Source organism: Medicago truncatula, chromosome 5 (assembly GCF_003473485.1).
Source record: "Medicago truncatula cultivar Jemalong A17 chromosome 5, MtrunA17r5.0-ANR, whole genome shotgun sequence".
Lineage (NCBI taxonomy): Eukaryota > Viridiplantae > Streptophyta > Magnoliopsida > Fabales > Fabaceae > Medicago > Medicago truncatula.
Window position 1 is genome coordinate 38,775,363 of NC_053046.1, and position 23,111 is coordinate 38,798,473.

General features: G+C 35.9%; 2 protein-coding genes and 1 long non-coding RNA gene across 3 annotated transcripts in view; 2 read left to right on the forward strand and 1 right to left on the reverse strand.

Annotated features, from left to right (window-relative positions):
* The window catches only part of LOC11424529 (serine/threonine-protein kinase TOUSLED), a 65,177-nt gene that overhangs the window by 20,746 nt on the left and 21,320 nt on the right, over nt 1-23,111 (forward strand). The window lies entirely within an intron of this gene.
* Nucleotides 13,001-14,066, forward strand: LOC120580545 (uncharacterized). Its single transcript, XR_005646275.1, has 2 exons — nt 13,001-13,065; nt 13,674-14,066. It is a non-coding gene; the product is annotated as an uncharacterized lncRNA (long non-coding RNA).
* Nucleotides 16,463-19,490, reverse strand: LOC120580544 (receptor-like protein 6). Its single transcript, XM_039834332.1, has 2 exons — nt 18,673-19,490; nt 16,463-18,312 (listed from the first exon to the last, which is right to left on the reverse strand). The coding sequence occupies exons 1-2, from the start codon at nt 19,412-19,414 to the stop codon at nt 16,484-16,486; spliced, it is 2,571 nt and encodes an 856-aa protein (XP_039690266.1). The 5' UTR covers nt 19,415-19,490; the 3' UTR covers nt 16,463-16,483.

Consider the following 23,111-nt stretch of genomic DNA (forward strand, 5'->3'; position numbering starts at 1 on the left):
AATCCAAACCTTTCCAATCAACCAACCAAACACAAATTTCAAACCAGAACATTTCTAACACAAGATCAACAACCAAACTCACAGATCCGGTAACCAAACCGCAAAACAACACACAAACTGTTCTCATAACAAAACCGAACCATCGCAACTCAAATCGAACCAAATCTTTACAAACCCTCTCAAACCAAAAAGGTAGTATTTCTTTCCTTAGATCTAGGTCCAACCGCTTGGTAAAAATATTTTTTGAGCTTAAAATCATAAAGAGTGAGTAAAAAGAAGTAAAAAGAAGTAAAAAGAACGAAAAAAGGAGACGCTTTCATCTCCGGCGCGGCGGCGCAGCCGCTATGGCTCACCGGCCACCGCGCCGGAACCCCCTCCGACCACCATCTCTCCACCGGAGAAGATGAAGAAATTCTAGAGAGAAGGCAGAGCTTCTCTCTCTAGAAATAAGAGAAGAGAGAGAAAGAAAAATAAAAGTGAATGAAAAAAACCAGTCCTGCCTATTTATACTACTAGACCGAACCGGTTCAAATCTGAACCGGTCTGAACCGGTCTAATCCAGGCCCATGCGTTTTTCCTGAGGCCCAATCTCGATTCTTCATTTTTATTCTTGCACCCTCACTTTACTGCTCATACACCACCAGCATCTCATCTTTTTACTTTCTTTTTTTCATGCATTTTAATTTCCTCTCTATTAATCCAGAGTGCTCTGGTCCTATATTAACTGTTAATATTATATTCTTGTTTAATTTAATTATTCTCCAGAACAATCTGGTCCTTGTTAATTAAATTAATCCAGAGTGCTCTGGTCCTATATTAACTGTTAATATTATATTTTTGTTTAATTTAATTATTCTCCAGAACAATCTGGTCCTTGTTAATTAAATTAATCCAGAGTGCTCTGGTCCTATATTAACTGTTAATATTATATTTTTGTTTAATTTAATTATTCTCCAGAGTGCTCTGGTCATTGTTAATTAAATTAATCCAGAGTGCTCTGGTCCTAAATTAACTGTTAATATTATATTCTCCAGAATATTCTGGTCCTATATATATATATTAAATACTATTTATCTTGTTGAACTAACAATCTTTTCTTCACACCCACACACTTTATTTTTTTGTTGCTCTATTTGTTTAATTTTCCATTACTATTCAAAACAACAAAAACATTCAAATATTCAAAAAACAACAAAAACATTCAAATATCCAAAATTCACAAAAAGAGCTTTTCACAACAAACCTTGACTTTCAATCAAGTGACCGTCTTTTTATTTTATTTTTCTTAATCAAATTTCAAATCAATTCTAATTCAACTTCAAGTCAATTTTCTTCAATCTAAAAAACACAAATCAATTCTCATTTGCCATTTGGCTTTTTATTTCAAAACCTTTTTCAAAACATATAAAAAACACCAAACAAATCAAACGTCAATTTCTACCCCGAACTACGAGGTTTTGATCCCTCACGGGTACGTAGGCAGAGGACCTTGTCCTTCCAAATCAATTAAAAAACAATTTTCTTTTTTCTTTTCAACTTTCAACTAAAAAACAATTTTCTTTTTTTTCCTTCAATCAAAATCAATTTTCTTTTTCTTTTCAACTCATCATTCAATTCTATTTTCATCTCTTTAAAAGCAAGCAAGTTTAAGCACAAAAAGTTAAATAAAATCAAGAGGTTCTCGTAGAGTACTACGAATATTTAGGGTGCTAACACCTTCCCTAAATATAACCAACCCCCAAACCCTAAATCTCTTCAAAATGGGTTGTTTGGAACTTTTTCCCCTTAAAAAAAATTTGTTCAGTCGTGAGATAAAAAGTGAGTCAAAGTCAATCAAATGGCCTTGACGTCCGAAAAATGGCGCGACAGAAATGGCGACTTCACTGGGGATGTCATAAGAGGGTTGAGCCTAACTTGAATTTATTTAAATTTTGTGCCATAACTTGCTTACAAATCAAAAAATAAAAGATGAAAATACGTGCATATATGTTCTCTTTTCTTCTTTCTTTTTCCTTAACATGAGTGGTGAGATAAGTCCTACACCCGGGCTTGAGGAAAACATAAGATAGGATGGTGATATAATCAAAGTGCTATTCCAAGAGTAATCTTGAGTGTTAGTACATGTGATAATCCCGCTCAATGGAGGTTCTTGGAAGTAATACTATGTTGACATGAGTAATCGTGTTTGACACTATTATTTTCAAGTAATCGTCGAAGTTGAGGACCTTTAGTTACCTTTAACCCATCTTGGCCTCTTAGGACGTAGTGCGGTGGGTAATCAAGAGTAATCTTGAATTAGTCGATACGCGATACTACACCCAAACAAGACTTTCCTACAAATGTCATTGGATCAAGAGTAATCTTGTAACCTGATAATATTTGGAAGTGGTTGTAGACTTTGGGAACTTGGTAGAACCCATGATACAGGTACAAAATGAAACCATAGTCCTTACCAAATGGCGTGTTTACCCCTCGACTCCATCGTCATGGCCTTAAACCTCACCATGTTTTCACCATTTGTGTCGCATAATCATGCATACATGCATTCGTTCATAAATAACTTTTTTTTTCTCTCATCAAAATATCGAAGGACTAAAAAAAAAAAATCTTTTGTAAACATCATAGGTATGAATCCTGCGACAAGAACCACTAGGAAGTACTATTTCCGAAACCCGGATTTGTCAAACCTAAGGAAGCTAGGGAAAAGGGTGACTAATCCGGTAGATTTTCAAAATCGCCATGGAAGACTGCTTAACCTCCTCGAGACGAAGGTGGTGCAAGGGATCCTCGATACTTTGGTCCAGTTTTATGACCCTTATTGCCATTGTTTCACTTTCCTCGACTACCAACTTGTCCCCACCCTTGAGGAATACTCCTACTTGATCGGGTTACAGTGTCTAACGAAGAACCATTCAACGGCCTTGAGCCTGTTCCTAAGCACGCAACCATTGCAAAGGCCCTTCACCTTGAAACATCTGTTATAACAGCTAAACTTACCACCAAAGGAGGCCTTCTAGGTCTACCCGCCAATGTCCTCTTTGAAAAGGCCGTCGCTTTCGCCGATATGGGCAGTATTGATGCCTTTGAATCCATCCTTGCCCTACTCATATATGGTCTTTTGCTTTTCCCAGATGTCACCAACTTTGTTAATATTAATGCCATCAAAATATTCCTAGCCAAAAACCCCATCCCCACTTTGCTTGCCGATACATATCTCTCCATCCATGATCGAACCCAAAAAGGGCAAGGAACTATACTTTGTTGTGCACCCTTGTTGTACAATTGGTTTACCTTACATTTACCCAATCACTTCAAAACCAATCCAGAAAACACCCTTTGGTCACAAAAAAACCATGTCCCTCGCTCCATCTGATATAGTTTGGTACAACCGAAATTATGACACTGGAACAATCATTGACAGTTGCGGAGAATTCTCTAACGTACCTCTTCTCGGTATATGTGGGGGAATTAGCTATAACCCTATTCTCGCCAGGCGTCAATTTGGGTACCCAATGGAAAAACCAAAGGATATCTCACTAGACGGGATATTCTACCTCAACCAAGAGGATAACAAGGGCATGAGAGGAAGATTTATACAAGCTTGGCGTGCAGTTCATAAGAGGGAAAAAGGTCAGTTAGGAAGGAGGTCAGGTTTGATCTATGAATCTTACACTAAGTGGGTCATTGATAGAGCTGCAAAAAATGGAATACCTTATCCTCTACAAAGACTCCCATCTTCAACTACCCCATCTCCATCCTTACCCATGACTTCTAAAACCAAGGAGGAAGCTCAATACCTGTTAACCGAGATGACACGAGAAAAGGACATATGGAGAATGAGATATATGGAAGCCGAGAACAAGATTGGGACTCTAAAGGGACAAGTAGAACAGAAAGATCATGAGCTCAGCAAGATGAGGCAACAAATGATCGAGAGAGACGATCTACTCCAGGAGAAGGACAGGTTGCTTGGAAAGCATATCACTAAGAAGCAACGCATGGACTTCATGGATTTGTTTGATGGTGCACATTCAGATTTCGAGGAGTAGTCTGCTTCAAGAGCTCAAGAGCTCCCCGTTTGTTTTATCCTTTATGCTTTCTATTATGTACTTTGGAGTCTATCCCTTGGCTCAATTTGTTAAAAAGGGAATTAACTTGTTTCTATTTGTAGGACTATCCCTTGACTTTGTTTTAGAAAGGGAATTATCTTGTCCAAGGAAACTTTCAGTTATGATGTTTACTAAAATTGCTTTTATAAGTCCTTCGATAAATAAAATATGTCTATCTTTTTGCATAACATCATGCATCATCCCGCATTTCATAGTTTCAAATACAAGTCTCACAAATTTTATTTTATTTTTCTTTTCCACAAAAAGGTCAAAGAAGGGTTTCATGTCTTCATTCAACTTCAGCTCACACATGCAAACACTCGTGCAAACACAAAAAATGGATCGACTTGGAGAAGAGGTCCACGAGCTTCGTGAAGAAGTGACTATACTTCGGGCCGAGGTAGAGAAGTTAACTAACTTGGTATCTTCACTATTGGCTACGGAGGATCAGCCGCTATGCCCACAACAGCCTCGACAACAAGCTCTTCAGCAGTTTATTGCTCAAGATCAAGCTAAGGGAGCACCACGGTTTGGTCTGATCCCTGTGAAATATGCAGAGTTGTTTCCCGCACTTCTTAAGGAAAATCTGATCCAAACTAGACCACCTCTCCCGGTACCAAAAAGGTTGCCAATAGGGCATAGAGCTGACCTTTCTTGTGCTTTCCATCAAGGGGCATCAGGTCACGATATCGAGCAATGCTTTGCTTTCAGGACTGTAGTCCAGAAGTTAATCCAAGCTAACACACTGTCCCCTGAGGGTCAGCTACTTGTCCAACAAAGATCTCAAAAGCCGGTTTACCAGCCACAACTTCAACAACAGGCTCCAAGAGCACTGCAGTTTGATCCGATTCCTATGAAGTACGCAGAATTGTTTCCTTATCTGCTCAAGAAGAACTTAATCCAAACTAGGGCACCTCCTCTAGTGCCGAAGAAATTGCCGGCTCAATGGAGACCTGACCTCTTTTGTGCTTTCCATCAAGGAGCACAAGGTCATGACATTGAGCATTGTTTCTCCTTGAAGATTGAAGTCCAGAAGCTGATTGACGACGATGTCTTGCCTTTCAAAAATTTGAATCCGAGTGTGTAGCTGCAATTGGGTCAACGTTTATGCCTTCTTCTGCTACTCGATTTTCTTCCAGCGATACGTTTGTTGGTTTACTACCTTTTCAAAAAAATCCTTTCGTCCCGCCCGAGATGAAAGTGAACTGGTGTAGGGCTTTTTGCTTTAAGAATTGTCATCATTAATAAATAAAAAAAGTCGCTTCGATCCCGACTTTGCCTTTTTGCTTTTTCTAGAAAAATGGTAAATACAAAAAAACCAAAAAACAATAATCATTTTCAAATATCTGCATAATCATAACTTTCATTTACTCGTCAAAATCAATAATCAAATCATGCATTAATAAACTCGTTGAACACAATAACCATGTACTCTCTTCCAACTTTGAGTTCCCTATGTCCGAAGATGAAGAAGAGGAAAATGAGGAGACTCCTAGTGAGATCTCTTGCTTACTGGGGCATCTTAGCCGTCGAATCTACAAACAAAAATATCAAGAAGATTGCCCAGAAGATGGCTTTCATTTACAAAGACTGGCACAAGATGCTACCATCCGCACTTCTTGAGTATAGTACTTCAATGCACATTTCAACAGGGGCAAGCCCCCCCCCCCTCCATCCCTCAGTATACAACATGAAGTTTGTGCTTCCCATGGAGGTCGAAGTCCCAACAATAGGAGTTCTACCAAAGTCCAAGCTTGATTGAACTTAAAACACATGACGACCTTGTACAACCATGTTAAAAGAGGTTGAAACAAACTTCAAACAAGAAGGTTCGTCCTCATGGAATTCAAGAAAGAGACTTTGTGCCCAAAAAGGTACTATCTTTCCAACCACACTCAGGGGCAAGTGGACGCATAACTAGGAAGGCCCATGTGCACTGACTCTTGTGCCTACAAATGGTGACAAACTCACACTTCCTATGAATGTCAATGCAGTCAAGAAATACTTTGTCAAAAAATGAAAGCTCGATAAGTCGCAAACCTGAAAAGGCGGCTTAGGCAAAAATGAGCGTCTCGGTGGACTGAAAACCCAAAAGGGCGGTCCAGGCAAAAGTTAGAGACACAAAAATGATTATCCTGATAGATTGAAAACCCGAAAGGGCGATCTATGCAAAAATTAAGGATCAAAAGACAAAGTAACTGCATCAGTCAGGCACCATACACTTGGGGCATCCAACTATCAAAGGACTTCCGACTCGAAGCCTCTACATATCAAAGACCCAGAACAGGGGCATTCAAAGTTGTTGGGGAGAATAACGGTTATTGTGTTCAATGCACCCTTCCCATTACATTTACCATTTTTCCAAGATTTTCAAAATCCGTGGAGCCATGCCCTTGGCAGGTCACCACTCAATTCAGCAAATTTGAGCCTGTGCCCATTTATTTGGAACTCTCATTTATTCTGTTTGCATAATTTTTTTCTATTTTTTATGGCAATACTTAAAGCAAAAATTTTCAAAATACAAAACATTTTTTTTTTTTTACATCTTTTGAAAAGTGTGAACAACAAACACACTCTCTTTGAACTCATAAGTAGGTGAAGCGTACATCAACATTTGCCTCAAGAACGGTTACACTACGAAAGAGAAGCAGGGCTAAGCACATATGGAAAGAACCTCTGCCTTGAGCAAGATGCTGTCACAGTCAAAAAAATACAAAAAAAAAAATCAAAGCTCGCTAAGTGAAAACCTGGAAAGGTAGCTTAGGCAAAAAATGAGCGTCCCGGTAGACTGAAAACCCGAAAGGGCGGTCTAGGCAAAAGTTAGGGACACAAAAAAGAAATATACTCCCGGTGGACTGAAAACCCGAAAGGGCAGTCCAGGCAAAAGTTAGGGATTTCAAAAAAAAAAAACACGACTTTTGAAGCATGCAAGAGGAGGAACACCCTGCGTCGTCTTACAACTGGCGACTTCTTCTAGACTTTCTATCAACAATGGGCTTTACCCCCAAGAGGCATCAGTTGCTACCTTGTGCCAGGTTCTTATACCGTCAACGGTTTGATTTGTTAACAATAATGTCATCTCCAAGGAAGTTTGCCAAGTGTTTGTACTGCGATGTCAGTCCGCCTCCCACCTTACCAATCCTGTCTCGTTCCATCGAGTCTATACAATCATACATTCATTCACACATTCACACATCAATACATTCATACAATCATGCATTCATCAATATTTTCACATATTCTTACGTTTACGTGTACACAACATATGCACAACATCGATCCACCCATAATTACATCAGTCATCCATAATATCGTTTCAGTCATGTCTCTTAAGTTCGGTTTTAACTTATCAATTTCAAGCGGCAAGTTTCGGATAAAGGGACAACTTGAATCTATTTTCAGTCAATTTCAAGCGGCCAGTTTCCGATAAAGGGACAACTTGAATCTATTTTCAGTCAATTTCAAGCGGCGAGTTTCCGATAAAAGGGACAACTTGAATCTATTTTCAGTCAATTTCAAGCGGCAAGTTTCCGATAAAGGGACAACTTGAATCTATTTTCAGTCAATTTCAAGCGGCAAGTTTCCGATAAAGGGACAACTTGAATCTATTTTCAGTCAATTTCAAGCGGCGAGTTTCCGATAAAAGGGACAACTTGAATCTATTTTCAGTCAAGTTCAAGCGGCGAGTTCCCGATAAAGGGACAACTTGAATCTATTTTCAGTCAAGTTCAAGCGGCAAGTTCCCGATAAAGGGACAACTTGAATCTAGTTTCAGTCAAACGGCAAGTTCCCGATAAAGGGACAGCTTGAACCTATTTCCAGTCATTTCAATTTCAATTTCAATTTCAATTTCAAAAGTGTCATACCCGGCGTAAAGCCGTGCAAGCCATGTCACTAATCAATTTCAATTTCAATTTTCAATTTCAAAAGTGTCATACCCGGCGTAAAGCCGTGCAAGCCATGTCACTAATCAATTTCAATTTCAATTTCAATTTTCAATTTCAAAAGTGTCATACCCGGCGGAAAGCCGTGCAAGCCATGTCACTAATCAATTTCAATTTCAATTTCAATTTCAAAAGTGTCTTCCCCGGCGTAAAGCCGTACTAGTGATGTCACTAATCAATTTCAAAGTGTCATCCCTAGGCGTGAAGCTGTGTCAGTGATGTCACTAGTTTAATTTCAATCACCTGTTATACATGTAGTAGACAATCATTTCCCCCAGTGAAACTACATTCCCCTCGTGGAGTCAGGATCCCTTTCTTCAGCGAATTCGGGTATCCCATTGTTGTTTCTCATTCCAGTCAAGCCATCTATGTCATCCTGCATTCATAATTGCATCGCATGCATTCATAACATCTTAGGCCAAAAATTGTGTACTTTGTATTTAAGTCTCTTCGACCCGTCGAATCAAAGATTCCATCTTCAAATCTCTGGTCGAAGAAACTTAAATAGGGGCATCTGTCATACCCCAATTTTTGACCCAAGATACCACTTACACGTGTCATTTAAACTCCGACCGGTCTCAGCCTTTCGAGCAAAAAATTCGGCAGGGAGGTATTTTAAAATACCTCATAGTTGGTTCCGAGTCGGGCCCTCTTCTCTCAATTTTCAATTTTCATCTAATTTCCATCTTTTATCAACTTTAAATCCATCTTAAATTTTTATCTTTTTATCTCATTTTGATTCACTTCTATCTTTTATTTTATTTTATCTTTATTATTATTATTTTCCAATTTGGTCCGATAATATCCAATTTACAGCCTGTCAGCTTCCTCTCCAAGCCACAACAGCCTGTCATGTTTCCTCCCCAAGCAACAAAATTTTGCTCATTTCAAGCTCTATAAATACAACACGCAAGCAGCACACAGAGAGGGGGGCCCAACAAACAAAAAAAACATTCCACGGCCACAACACAACACACAAGACAACAATTTTCATTCTTTTTTCGATCCCAAACCAGCAACCAACAGAGAACAATTTTCCTCCCATTTTTTCTTACAATCCAAACCTTTCCAATCAACCAACCAAACACAAATTTCAAACCAGAACATTTCTAACACAAGATCAACAACCAAACTCACAGATCCGGTAACCAAACCGCAAAACAACACACAAACTGTTCTCATAACAAAACCGAACCATCGCAACTCAAATCGAACCAAATCTTTACAAACCCTCTCAAACCAAAAAGGTAGTATTTCTTTCCTTAGATCTAGGTCCAACCGCTTGGTAAAAATATTTTTTGAGCTTAAAATCATAAAGAGTGAGTAAAAAGAAGTAAAAAGAAGTAAAAAGAACGAAAAAAGGAGACGCTTTCATCTCCGGCGCGGCGGCGCAGCCGCTATGGCTCACCGGCCACCGCGCCGGAACCCCCTCCGACCACCATCTCTCCACCGGAGAAGATGAAGAAATTCTAGAGAGAAGGCAGAGCTTCTCTCTCTAGAAATAAGAGAAGAGAGAGAAAGAAAAATAAAAGTGAATGAAAAAAACCAGTCCTGCCTATTTATACTACTAGACCGAACCGGTTCAAATCTGAACCGGTCTGAACCGGTCTAATCCAGGCCCATGCGTTTTTCCTGAGGCCCAATCTCGATTCTTCATTTTTATTCTTGCACCCTCACTTTACTGCTCATACACCACCAGCATCTCATCTTTTTACTTTCTTTTTTTCATGCATTTTAATTTCCTCTCTATTAATCCAGAGTGCTCTGGTCCTATATTAACTGTTAATATTATATTCTTGTTTAATTTAATTATTCTCCAGAACAATCTGGTCCTTGTTAATTAAATTAATCCAGAGTGCTCTGGTCCTATATTAACTGTTAATATTATATTTTTGTTTAATTTAATTATTCTCCAGAACAATCTGGTCCTTGTTAATTAAATTAATCCAGAGTGCTCTGGTCCTATATTAACTGTTAATATTATATTTTTGTTTAATTTAATTATTCTCCAGAGTGCTCTGGTCATTGTTAATTAAATTAATCCAGAGTGCTCTGGTCCTAAATTAACTGTTAATATTATATTCTCCAGAATATTCTGGTCCTATATATATATTAAATACTATTTATCTTGTTGAACTAACAATCTTTTCTTCACACCCACACACTTTATTTTTTTGTTGCTCTATTTGTTTAATTTTCCATTACTATTCAAAACAACAAAAACATTCAAATATTCAAAAAACAACAAAAACATTCAAATATCCAAAATTCACAAAAAGAGCTTTTCACAACAAACCTTGACTTTCAATCAAGTGACCGTCTTTTTATTTTATTTTTCTTAATCAAATTTCAAATCAATTCTAATTCAACTTCAAGTCAATTTTCTTCAATCTAAAAAACACAAATCAATTCTCATTTGCCATTTGGCTTTTTATTTCAAAACCTTTTTCAAAACATATAAAAAACACCAAACAAATCAAACGTCAATTTCTACCCCGAACTACGAGGTTTTGATCCCTCACGGGTACGTAGGCAGAGGACCTTGTCCTTCCAAATCAATTAAAAAACAATTTTCTTTTTTCTTTTCAACTTTCAACTAAAAAACAATTTTCTTTTTTTTCCTTCAATCAAAATCAATTTTCTTTTTCTTTTCAACTCATCATTCAATTCTATTTTCATCTCTTTAAAAGCAAGCAAGTTTAAGCACAAAAAGTTAAATAAAATCAAGAGGTTCTCGTAGAGTACTACGAATATTTAGGGTGCTAACACCTTCCCTAAATATAACCAACCCCCGAACCCTAAATCTCTTCAAAATGGGTTGTTTGGAACTTTTTCCCCTTAAAAAAAAATTTGTTCAGTCGTGAGATAAAAAGTGAGTCAAAGTCAATCAAATGGCCTTGACGTCCGAAAAATGGCGCGACATTATTTATACGATATTATTATAAATCATGAATATGCTCCTTAAGATGGCTAATCGATACAATAAATATCTGTTTCAGGCTATGAGATACTGCTATGCTATCTTGTATCACATTATTCTGCTCACTTTCTAATGGTTAGAATTTTGTTTTTCTTGGCCCTTTTAAGGGTGATGGAATAGATGCAGAGGCTGGATTGCTGGAAGATATTCTCATTCACGAGGAAATCTATAAGTCTCGACTAGCCAGCATTAAACGGGTAAGTTGCTACTTCTCCGCTTATTCTATTTCCTCTTTATACTTCTACTGACTGAACAATTTTCAGGAAGAAGAAATTGTTTTGCGAGAGAGGGACCACTACGAACTAGAGAAGGGAAGACTAATTCGTGAAATGAAACGCATTCGGGATGAAGATGGTTCACGGTTCAACAATTTTCAGATTCTAAACCATCGTTACGCCCTTCTAAACCTTTTTGGAAAGTGAGGATTCAGCGAGGTGTACAAGGTCTAAACTTTACTGTACAATATTAATCATTTTATCATATTTATATTAATTTAGCGAATATTATACATGGTTGAGTTACTAAAACCAGAATCCTAGAGAGTTCCTTTGCCTTTTATTGGCAAATGTAAATAAATACCTTTTTGCAGTGATTTGAAGTAAAAAATTTCCAGCAGGCTTTTGATTTGGTGGAGCATAGATATGTTGCATGCAAGCTTCATGGTTTAAATGCTCAATGGAGTGAAGAGAAGAAGCAAAGTTACATAAGGCATGCAATTCGGGAGTATAATATTCACAAGACCTTGGTCCATCGTCATATTGTTCGTTTATGGAACATCTTTGAGATTGATCCAAATACATTCTGCACTGTTCTAGAGTATTGCAGCGGTATATACACCTCATATGTTTTATGAAGATAATTATTTTGTTTACTTTTGTTATAGACTATGGGTCTGTTTGGATTGAGTTATTTGAGCTTGCACTTTGTGAGACTGTTTGAGAGAGCTTATGAATACAACCTATGAAATGTTAATAAGCTGTTTTCAGCTTATTTCCATAAGCTCTCCAGAATAACTTATGAAAACAACTTATAGCTTATATGAAAACTTTTTGATTTGATTTTATCTTTTATTATAGAAATAACTTTTGCATAGCACTTAAATGATAAACACATCTATAAGTGCTTGATGAAGTTGTTTATCCAAACATGCTTATAAATATTGTATGTTTGATTTCTTGTTTTGTCTACTGCTCCTTCATTTGATCCTCCTCTGTTCTACCAGGGAAAGATCTTGATGCTGTTCTTAAAGAAACACCTATATTGCCTGAGAAGGAGGCTAGAGTCATTTTAGTTCAGATTTTCCAAGGCCTTATTTACATGAATAGAAGAGCACTGAAGATTATCCATTATGATTTAAAGCCTGGAAATGTTTTGTTTGATGAGCTTGGTATTGCCAAAGTGACTGATTTTGGTCTTAGCAAGATTGTGGAGAATGACGTGGGATCCCAGGGTATGGAACTTACATCCCAGGGGGCTGGAACGTATTGGTAAGTGATGAAGATCATTGTTGTAGGATTTCTAATTTTGAAGTGTTCCAAACTTGTTGGTTTTAAACTTCTTTAACATTTGCTTTAATAAACTTCTTTTTGCCTTTCTTTCATTTTTGATTTGCAGGTATTTGCCTCCTGAATGCTTTGAGCTCAGCAAGACGCCTCTTATATCATCCAAGGTCATTAATTATTTTTTAGTCGTGGATGCATGGATCATTTTTTTGTGTTATGATTTATGAATCTCAATTTGTCAGTCATTTTGGTCAATGGATATTTCGTTTTAACATAAGTTTCGTGATGTCGGTATTGTGCAAACAACTAAGTGTTGGATAATTATCTTACTTGATATTCACATAATATTTCTGACTTGTGGAAAACAGGTTGATGTCTGGTCTGCTGGTATTTTGTTTTATCAAATGCTATTCAGCAGACGTCCTTTCGGACATGACCAAATACAAGAAAGAATACTTCGTGAAGATACAATTATTAAAGCACGCAAGGTTGAATTTCCCTCAAGACCTACTGTTTCTAATGAGGCAAAGGTAGGTTGAGACCTTTTACGATAAGTACTGCCCGTAGCTTATTGTTCTTTGGCCATCGTTCATTTATTTATATTATTCTATTATTCTGTGGACACGATCTTCACCTGTTTTAGGTTATATTATTGCATGAAAATTCGACTTTATTCTATGTGCAGTCGCAATTAGCCTTGACAATTCATCTGAATGTGCAAATTCTCTCCTTGGTATCACAATGCCATTAAAATGTTAATAATGGTTTGATAGTTGAAAGTAATTTGCAGCAATGAGAAACTATTGGTAGTGCAAGATATTTTTTCATTTAAAAATTTATATTTCTAATTATCATCAGCACTCAGCAGAACCATAATAATATTTCTTAGGCATTGTATTATTCTCTAAGTAACAAACTATAAAGTAATTATAATCTCAACTGTTGAAGAAGGAAACAAACTATGAAGAAGTTAAAGTCTCACTGTTGATTTCCAATCAAGAAATATAATTTCGCACTGTTTTCTCTGAATAAAACTCCTCACAGTTTAGAGGAACCAAATCCAAAATACCTGTACTTACTGCCTACAAATATCACTGAAACCTGACAATTATCTCTACTGCATGTACAAATTTGTCAGGAATTTATACGGCGGTGTCTGACATATAACCAGGCTGAGAGACCAGATGTATTGACCATTGCTCAAGATCCATATCTCACATACGTGAAGAAGTAGTGATGTTCATTGACATGGCTTTGTTACCCTTTCCCTACCAAAAAAGCATATGGGGATCTCATCTTCTAACTTCAGTCACTAAATATCTGTCAGAATTTGTATAGGCTATTAAGGTTTTCTTGTCTCAAATGAGTGAGGGAAAGGATTTTTCCCATTCTACAAGGAGTTCTTGTTTTCTTCATGCATTTATCATTTTGGTTCAAAATACCGGAGTAGCAAAAAGCTAGTTGAGTTGACTTGACCTTGAAAGGGTCATGATGTATAGGTAGGTAAGAAGTTTTTTTTTTTTTTTTTTTTAATTATTTTTTTAATTATTCTTCTTGCCACCAAATTATTGGATTATAATGCATATTGATCGGCTACATTTTCTTTTCATTTGTAAAGAGTTGTTTAAAGACATTTTATTGAAGAGTTTGCTTATCTTACAATTGTGTAATAGATGGTTCAGCCTAGTATGTGTGATGATGTATTTCAATCAAACTGGCAATGGTACAGCAATGAAAAACAACTTGTTATTTGTAACTTGGCCTCAGTTACATATGCTTGTTCAACTTTGGCGAGCCAACTTTTGAAACCTTGGGTTTTGTAATTCCCTGATGAGGGTTTGCAGTGCCTCAATAATAATGATGGCAATTGGGGGCCCCCAACATCATTTCTGAAAGACGAACTCGCACATGCACAAGTAGAAGGAAGGCATTTGGCACACTACCATTGTGGCCGCGTGGGTGTGGCGACCGCAATCTGTGTTTTGCCACAAGGGCTTGGACGTTATGAGCTCTATTCTTTGCCTCCTTCTATAGATCATCATCACCAAGAGCATGCTTCTTGAGTTCTCAAGAGTCTTAGAACTTTTATCGACAGTTGCGCAACCAAATTATTGTAATTGCTTGAGCTTGCCTCACAATCTCTACATTTAGAACTTCAAATCTCTACATTTTATATATTTCCTCATTGCCATAGTCCATAAGCCTTTTACTCTTCTAGTGATACTTCTGTACACTTCAATTTGATCTCCTAAACTTAGCGTTGGGATTATCAAACTCCCCACCAATCAATATTTTCATTGTCAGATTCGTAAATATCTTGTCTTGATAGCAAAAAAAGAACAGATCTGAATTCTCAATGGTTCATGCATCTGCCTTCACACATTTATTATACTAACATCTCCAAATTTCTTCCACCAGTTTAGATTTAAATAAATGACCATCTCGACGACAAAACTTGTGCTGTAATAGATCAATAGCTTAATAAAAAACAACAACGATCCTTTTCAGTCTAGTGCACTGATAGAATATTAGATATTGGTGATTAATATTACAAATATTGCTTCAATTGTTAAAATTTGTAAGCCTTCTTACATGACATGTCAGCTAATCAATTAAGCTATTCAACTTACGGATCTCCAAGTTGACAACAATGCTCAAAAGTAATAAAAGAAAAAACATTCAATAACAAAAAAGGTGTCCGGTAGTGAGGGTCACATGACCACGTGTCACATTTATATGTGGTGGTAGAAAAGGTATGTGACACTTGTGGTGGTCAACTTATCACCACTCAATGATTTGCATTAATGTTTTAGATAAAAATGTCTCTCTCACGTAGTTGCACTTCACTAAATAGAGTGCCCCAGACTCCCATTGTGACCCCACAAGAAAATAGCTAAATAGCTTTGGTTAACCCTTATTATTTTTTTTAAACAAGTCTATCATCTACAATATTTTTTTGTTAAGCAAAACATTTTATTTACTAGCTATCGAAGTATGAAAATGAACTTGTACTTGCAACAATGCCTAAAGCCTTGAATTTACCTTCGTTGTTTGTTGGACAATGGACATATCATAGTGATTTGAGTTGATGTGCGTTTTGTTTGTCATTTATGCCGACTATTTGATGAAAGGATTAGGAAGTACAATATTCAGCATCATCATTTTCGAAGGCATGCTGGGAGTTTGGTAGTGAACGACATTATACGAGGGGTGGCACCGCTTAGTGCCGAATCGCTAGTTTGGTTTATAATTCAAGAGAAGTTGACCACAAGGAATAGATTCAAGAGATTAAATATTATACTTGAACCATATTTGCACATCACAGCTTAAAGCAACAATACGTTTTACTCATATTTTCATATGAATGTGTATGTATTTACGCATGTTTTAATGAATATTGTTCAATTATTCATTCATTGCCGCAGTACCCTAATCGAGTCGATGACACACTTGAACAGGCATAAAGGAGCGATAATTACATAGAAATAATATTTGGATGCTGTGACACCATTCAATTCCATTTTATAAGAGAAGTTGAACACTGAAATAGATTAAATATTACACAATGAGGATATTGTTTCAAATATACATTATTCAAAAGGTAAAAAACATCACCATCCTTCAATTGAAGCACCAACATCTATATCCATCATAGAAATTAAAAACAACATATTTTGATATGTGTGAACTACCTAACAACCAAAAGACATTGAGATAAAAAAAAGTTTAGAAGTTGAAGCAATTAAGTCTTATCATTTATTCAACAATAAAATCTTGAAAGTAACAAAAAAGCAATTAATCACTTTAATTTCTTATTTGTTCAACAACTTACAATAACACATTGGTGTATATATATATATATATATATAATACAACATCCCTTAAACTGGGAAGTTCTGATTAATTACAAACAGCTGTAACTACATATTTGAAAATACAAACATCAAATTAATTCATTCTTCTGCGATTTGCACAGTATCTGTTGTTTGTTCTTTTCAGTCTTATGTTAAACATGTTTTCAACAATTCTAACAAGCCATTGAGGTTTACCAGTGAAGAAGAATACATTATATCCCAAGAGGAACCCGGATATTGCCCCACATCCATATCCAATTGCCACAGCTTTCCAGCCAAATCCGGATTCTTCTTCATCTTCAGATGTTGAATGAGGTGGCAGATCTTCCTCATTTTTGCATGATTTAGACAATTGGAATCCACACAACATTGTATTTCCTTCAAAAGAATCATTTCCAAATGTATTAAACTGTTGACCTTTAGGTATGATTCCCTCAAGGTGGTTTTGTGAAAGGTTTAAGACTGAGAGGAAGTTCAAATTTGTCAAAGCCACAGGAATCTCACCCTTCAATTGGTTGCATGAGAGGTCCAACCACTCCAAATTTCTCAAATGACTCAAAGATTGTGGAATGCTACCTGTGATTCCATTGTTTGAAAGGTTAAGTCCTTTGAGAGAATTTAATTCTCCAATGACTTGTGGAATTTCACCTTCAAACATGTTATTTGATAAATCAATAGTTGTGAAAGCAGTCAATATCCTTGTTAGCTCAATGAAAAAACCTTTCACTGTGACCACAACAGAATCATTATAGTAATAACCCACACCCTTGTATTGCAAACCAATTTGGCTGTCATTCACATTCATCATTCCTTGAAAGTTCTTGATGCATGATGTTGGCAAGGGCCCACTAAAATTGTTGATAGAAACATCAAAAATTCTCAACTTAGGAAATGAATGCTTGGTGCTAGAACAAGTGATTGCACCATGAAGATTATTTGATCGTAAGCTTAGAACTTGTAACTCTTGTAGAGTTTCTAGCCAATTTGGAAATGTGTCCTCTATGTTGTTGTCACCAAGGTCCAAAACTTCAAGAAATGAACAGTGAGACAAAGACTGTGGTAATGGTCCTTCCAATTGGTTTCCATTCAACTTTATAGTCTGAAATGCATTTTCTTTGGAAAAGGTTCTAGGAATGTTTCCATAGAGGTTGTTCATTTGCATATCCAATACATTAAGAGAAGTTAATGTTCCCAGGCATTGTGGAATCATACCTGTTAAATTGTTGTGAGCCAAATTGAGAACATTCAGGTAACTTGCATTGCAGAATGTTGAAGATATATCTCCTGTGAAATTGTTGTTTGAGAGTAAATAGTTTTTAATGCCATCAGGTGGAATTGGAAGATCTCCTTGAAAGTTGTTGTGAGCCAAATTGAGGGTATAAAGGGAACTTGCATTGCAGAATGTTGAAGAAATATTTCCTGTGAAGTTGTTATTTGAGAGTGAAAAGTATTGAATGCCAGAAGGTGGAATTGGAAGATCTCCTTGTAACTTGTTGAAACTCAAGTCAATGTACGAAATCTCATTCCATGAGTTTAAGAGCTTCTTATGAAACCATTTGGGAATTTTCCCATGAATGTTGTTATTGGAGAGATCTAATCTTTGAAGATTTCGTGTTTGGAATTTAGGAAAACTATTAATATTAGAATAAGATAAAACTAAGTCAACAAGGTTGGGTAAGATGGAGTCAGCACTGCTATCAAAGTTGATAGAAAGAAAACTATTGTGTGAAAGATGGAGATATTCTAGTTTGTTTAATTTTGAAAATTGGTGAAAATCGACAACACCACTCAAGTTGGTTGATGACAAAGTTAAGTAAGATAGATTTTGGAGTTGAAATATTGAATTTGGAAAATGACCATGTAGGCTGTTATTAGAGAGAAACAAATATTGCAAAGAATATGTTGAAAACTCACCAATGAACCCTGTAAGATTGTTGTTGCTGAGGTACAATTCTAACAACGAAGGCAAAGAATAACACCAATGTGGAATTGTTCCATTTAACATGTTATCCCTCAAACCCACATAGCTCAATTTTGAACGTTTTGTGATTTCAATTGGAATTGGCCCAACTAGTTTGTTATATGATAAACCTAAAATAGAAAGGTGAGGTAGATGAAAAAGTGATGATGGAACTTGGCCTGTTAGGTTGTTAAAGGAAAGTGCTAAATATTCCAATTTGATTAAATTTCCATAAACAATTGGGATGCTACCGCTAAAGTTATTATCTGTAAGATCATAATGAATGAGGTGTTTGAGGTTTGAAAGTAATGGTGAGATCTCACCGTCAAGCTTATTATATGAAAGACTCAAATATGTTAGTTGGGTGAGGTTCCACAAAGATAGAGGAACCATCCCATCTAAATGGCACCATGAAAAATCTAATCGAGTAAGATACTTCAATTGACCTATGGAATAAGGAATTTCACCTGAAAAAGCAGATAAACGGAGGTTCAAGTACCTTAGAGGAGTGCTCAAGTTGGACTTTGGAAGTTGACCACTAAGGTTATCATTAAATGACAAATCCAATCTTTGAAGATTAGGTAAAGAGAGGATGTCACTTGACAAATTTCCTTGCAACCCAGTGTTTCGTAGAAGAAGAGAAACCAAAGAGGATGAAAAATTCTTTAGCATGGACAAAGAGCTCTCCGTAATGGAAGACATATCCACACTATTCAAATGAAGCTCCCTTAAATTAGTAGCATTATGAATGAGTTTCTTCCAAATGAATGACTTGAGTTTCAATCCCACTTCTTCGGACCAGTAACTGCTAAGATCAAGTGATACTAATTTTGACAAATGAGAGATTGTGGAAGGAATATTACCACTGAGGTAACAATATGATAGATTTAGATGTGTGAGTTTCACTAAATCTCCAACACCAATAGGCATTGAAGACTCAGAAAAATTATTAAAAGCCAAGTTGAGTTGTTGAAGGTGTTTAAGCTGAAAGATGGTGCTATTGGGATGTAATTCACCTTTAAGATTGTTGCAACTGAGGTCCAGACCAATCACGTGATCTGACATGGTGTCGCACGTGACACCATCCCACTCACAACAATCTGTACTGTTTTCCCAAGATTCTGTCTTGAAAGAAAAAGAGGAACAACCAAAGTACGGATTGGGTTGAGATGAAGTGTTGACAGAAAAAGAGTTTTTGAATTGTAACAAGGCAGAGTTGTCATGTTTGTTGCACAATGAGAAAGTGTAGGAAGTAAAATGAGTAAGCAGCAACAACAACAAGAAAAAGTGAAAGGTAAAATAAGGCAATGGAATAAAAAAGGATCCCATTTAGAGAAACATAATTACACTTAATACTCTCTTATCAGTATTCTTTCCTTTTTCCTTTATGATATGATTTTGGATGTACCAATTGATTTCCCTCTATTTAGTTATTTATATTCAAAGAAACTAAAGCATTGATATAAGATGGGTTTGTTTTGTAGTAAGTGCTGGTGCTTATCTTCAACCGTATGAGGCACTCCAGTTTGAAGATTGATTTTTTGTGGTTGCAATTTTAGTGAGGGAGTATTTTGAGTCAATTATACTAATTGACGATATCATTCATTTATTAGTATCTTAAAAAAACATTAATTAATTCATTAGTATCCATACAAACATTTGGTGTATAATTAAGTGGTGCATAATTAAGATATGTAGGGTCAACCAAACATTTATGAATTTATTTTTGAGTAAAGTAATATAAAATTACTTTAACAAATTAATTCTAAAGTTGAAGGAAGAGTTACCTTTAATTTAAAAGAAATTAAGAAAATAAATTGAGCCAATGAATGAAAGGTATTTTGCGTAGAAAACCGAGTAAACATTTTAGAAATTGAGTCTTGCGGTGCTCTTGTTTGGTAGTAGCTAGGCGATGTCTTCTTCAACCGTATGGAGCACTCCAGTGGAAATATTTTTTGTGGTTGAAATTTTAATGATACGATAATTAATTCATTAGCATCCACAGAAATATTACAAGACTTGACTTTAGCCAAATGAGACAATTCCATGAAGAAAAATGATATTGGAACAGATTTTTTTTTTTTATAGAAAGATATTGGAACACATATGTGACATCAAACAAGAGACGTCTACACATGTTCTTTTTTAATATTTAAAAAAAACTTTTTTAAAATGGTGGAGAATTATTGTAACACAAAAATTAAGTTGTGATATTAACTTTTTTCACGCGCATGGCTAGTAGACATGTCATATATGGAACTATGATGATCTTGAGATTTTTGAGTAAATGACGTGCACCCACGCCAAAGGTTGACAGACAAGTCTGTTGTACCATAAACTCGACCACGGTTACGACCCCTGCAGATTCGGTCCACAACCCAAGTTTTGTTCCTCCATCAACCTCTTGCACACCATCTCGAGTTGTTTCATCAATCTGGGCTTGTACTGTACTCAAAAGGAACGAACTATGAAGTAGTTAAATTATAGTCTTAACCATTGATTTCAATTCAATAGTTATAAATATTGTTTCTTAATTTTTGCTCTGTTTCTATTGTAAATATTGTTTGGACTTTGCTGGTTCTTTCTTAGTACATTTTGTGTTAGAAATGACTCATTGATTTCGTAATATATTTCATTTTAGCTTCTTTAAAAAAAAAATTTAATAGTTATAATTTTGCATCATATTCTGGAGTATCTCACTTTCTCTAAGGAATAGTGATCTCATCTGCTAATTTCACTCACTAAATATCTGTCAGAATTTGTATAGACCGTAAAGATTTTGAACTCTTGATTGAAGGGTGTTTCCTCACTATGAAAGGAAGTCATGCTGTCTTATTGCATTTATCATCTGGTTCAAAAAATATTGGATTAGCAAAAGGCAAGTAAGTTTGACTCGACCTTAAAAGGTCAATAGGTATAGGTAGGGGAGAAGATTCTCTTGATTTTTAATATTCTTGCCACCAAATTATAGGATTTTAATGCATATTAATGGCTACTTTTTCTTTTAATTTGTGGGGAGAATTATTTTTAAGACATTTGATTGAACAGTTTATGTTATATTGGTTAAATAGGTGGTACAAAAGGACTAGTTTTCAACCATCGATATCACATGTGGTGTTACATTGGCAATTTGATTTCCTAGCCTCAGTGATGGAATTATCAGTCTCCCCACCAACTAATCTATTCATTGCCATATTCGTAAGGATGTGGCATTCTTTATCGATCGATGTACACCAAGTATCTGCAACAAGCAAGTAAAGACGAATAATTATTCAAATGTTTTATTTCTTTTAAAATGGAGTGGGAAGGGATTTATATAAACAAACCAACAAAATAGAGTGTTGATTTTGAGTAGATAGGATATCTTGGTTGTACAATAACTTGTTATATAACTAGTTATTTTGGGAATGTAGTTAAACTTATTATTTTCATATAGTACTAAGTTGTTTTCATTAGCCGTCATTTGAAGCTTGTAGAAATAAGCTATAAATAGCTTATGGACATCATGCCATGTTATAAGTCCTCCTTAATACTTAAATGATCACTTATGTCATAAGGTAAACCTAAATAAACTGTAAACTATATATCATTTTCACAGTGTAGTTCCTAGTTTCATCACAGTGAAATAAACTGTAACTAAGCGAGCCGGAAGCGAGCTGTTAGCGAACAGCTACTGTAAGTAGTTCGCTTAAGCGAAGACTCGTTCGCATAAGCGAAGTGCCTTTTTACAGCATTTCTTATTTCACGTTCTTGTGTCTTTATCAGACGTTTCTGTTTTGAATTGGCCTTTGGTGTAAACATGAAAGTTGTAAATAATTTTGTTAGATTTCCAATGGCTTTGGTTTGACTCTAAAATGATTTTTGGTTTAGGAGTTATGATGAAAATACTCCAAGTAGGTCTTAGGGAAATTTTATGAAAATTCAGCAAAACATTTTCCAAGTTAATCCAAAACTTGTGGGACAATTCCAAGGCTCAAAACTAGAATTAATATGAGTGCAATTAAGGTTTTTAAGAGTATTTAACCCATGTTGTGAGTTGACCCTTGGGGTAGGAATGGAGGTTGATTATAGTACTGTTGATGTTGAGTGAGTCAGATATAATATGATTTGATGTTGTTAGTAATGAGATATATTTGTATATGCATTATGTGGATTATATAAGATGTTTAAGTTGATATTGATTATCATTTGATATTGTTATATCTTGAGATGTTTATGTGCTGCCTATGTTGCCGTTGTTGAGTTTAGTGAATCTGGAGATGATTAATTGTGTATTTTCTGGAATCGTTGGATCAATTATGATGGATTATTGTTGACTGTGATGTATATTTATATTTAAATAAATTATACATGTTGCTGAATTCTTTTCAAAGGTTGAAGTATTATTAATTGGATTGTCGAGGTGAAGTCATATTTACATATATGCATTGATGAGTAGTGGTTGTCGTTGATGTTGTTGAGTTGTATGTAGATATACACAAGTGGAGTCAGTTGCATTAAAGGGTGGTGAGTCATATAAGTACATATGCATTTGTCGTTGAGTTGTATGTAGATATACACAAGTGGAGTCAGTTGCATAAGCATAAAAATGATGTTATGATGAGGACTTCGGTCCTGGAACGCTTTGTCGTTCAAAATGATGGAACACTATGTTGTTCAAAACGATGTTATGATGAGGACTCATGTCCTGATAAAAGAATGCTTTAATCATTCTATAAAGATGAGGGCTTCGACTCTGTTATGGTACCACATGCATAGTTGC

Bases quoted from the DNA above. Each gene is read 5' to 3' on its own strand.
- LOC120580544 (XM_039834332.1), bottom strand. From the start codon at position 19,414: ATGTCAGATCACGTGATTGGTCTGGACCTCAGTTGCAACAATCTTAAA. The intron at 18,313-18,672 runs GTGAGATCTCAC...ACAATCTTACAG, and splicing joins TTCATATAATAAGCTTGACG to GGTTCATTGGTGAGTTTTCA.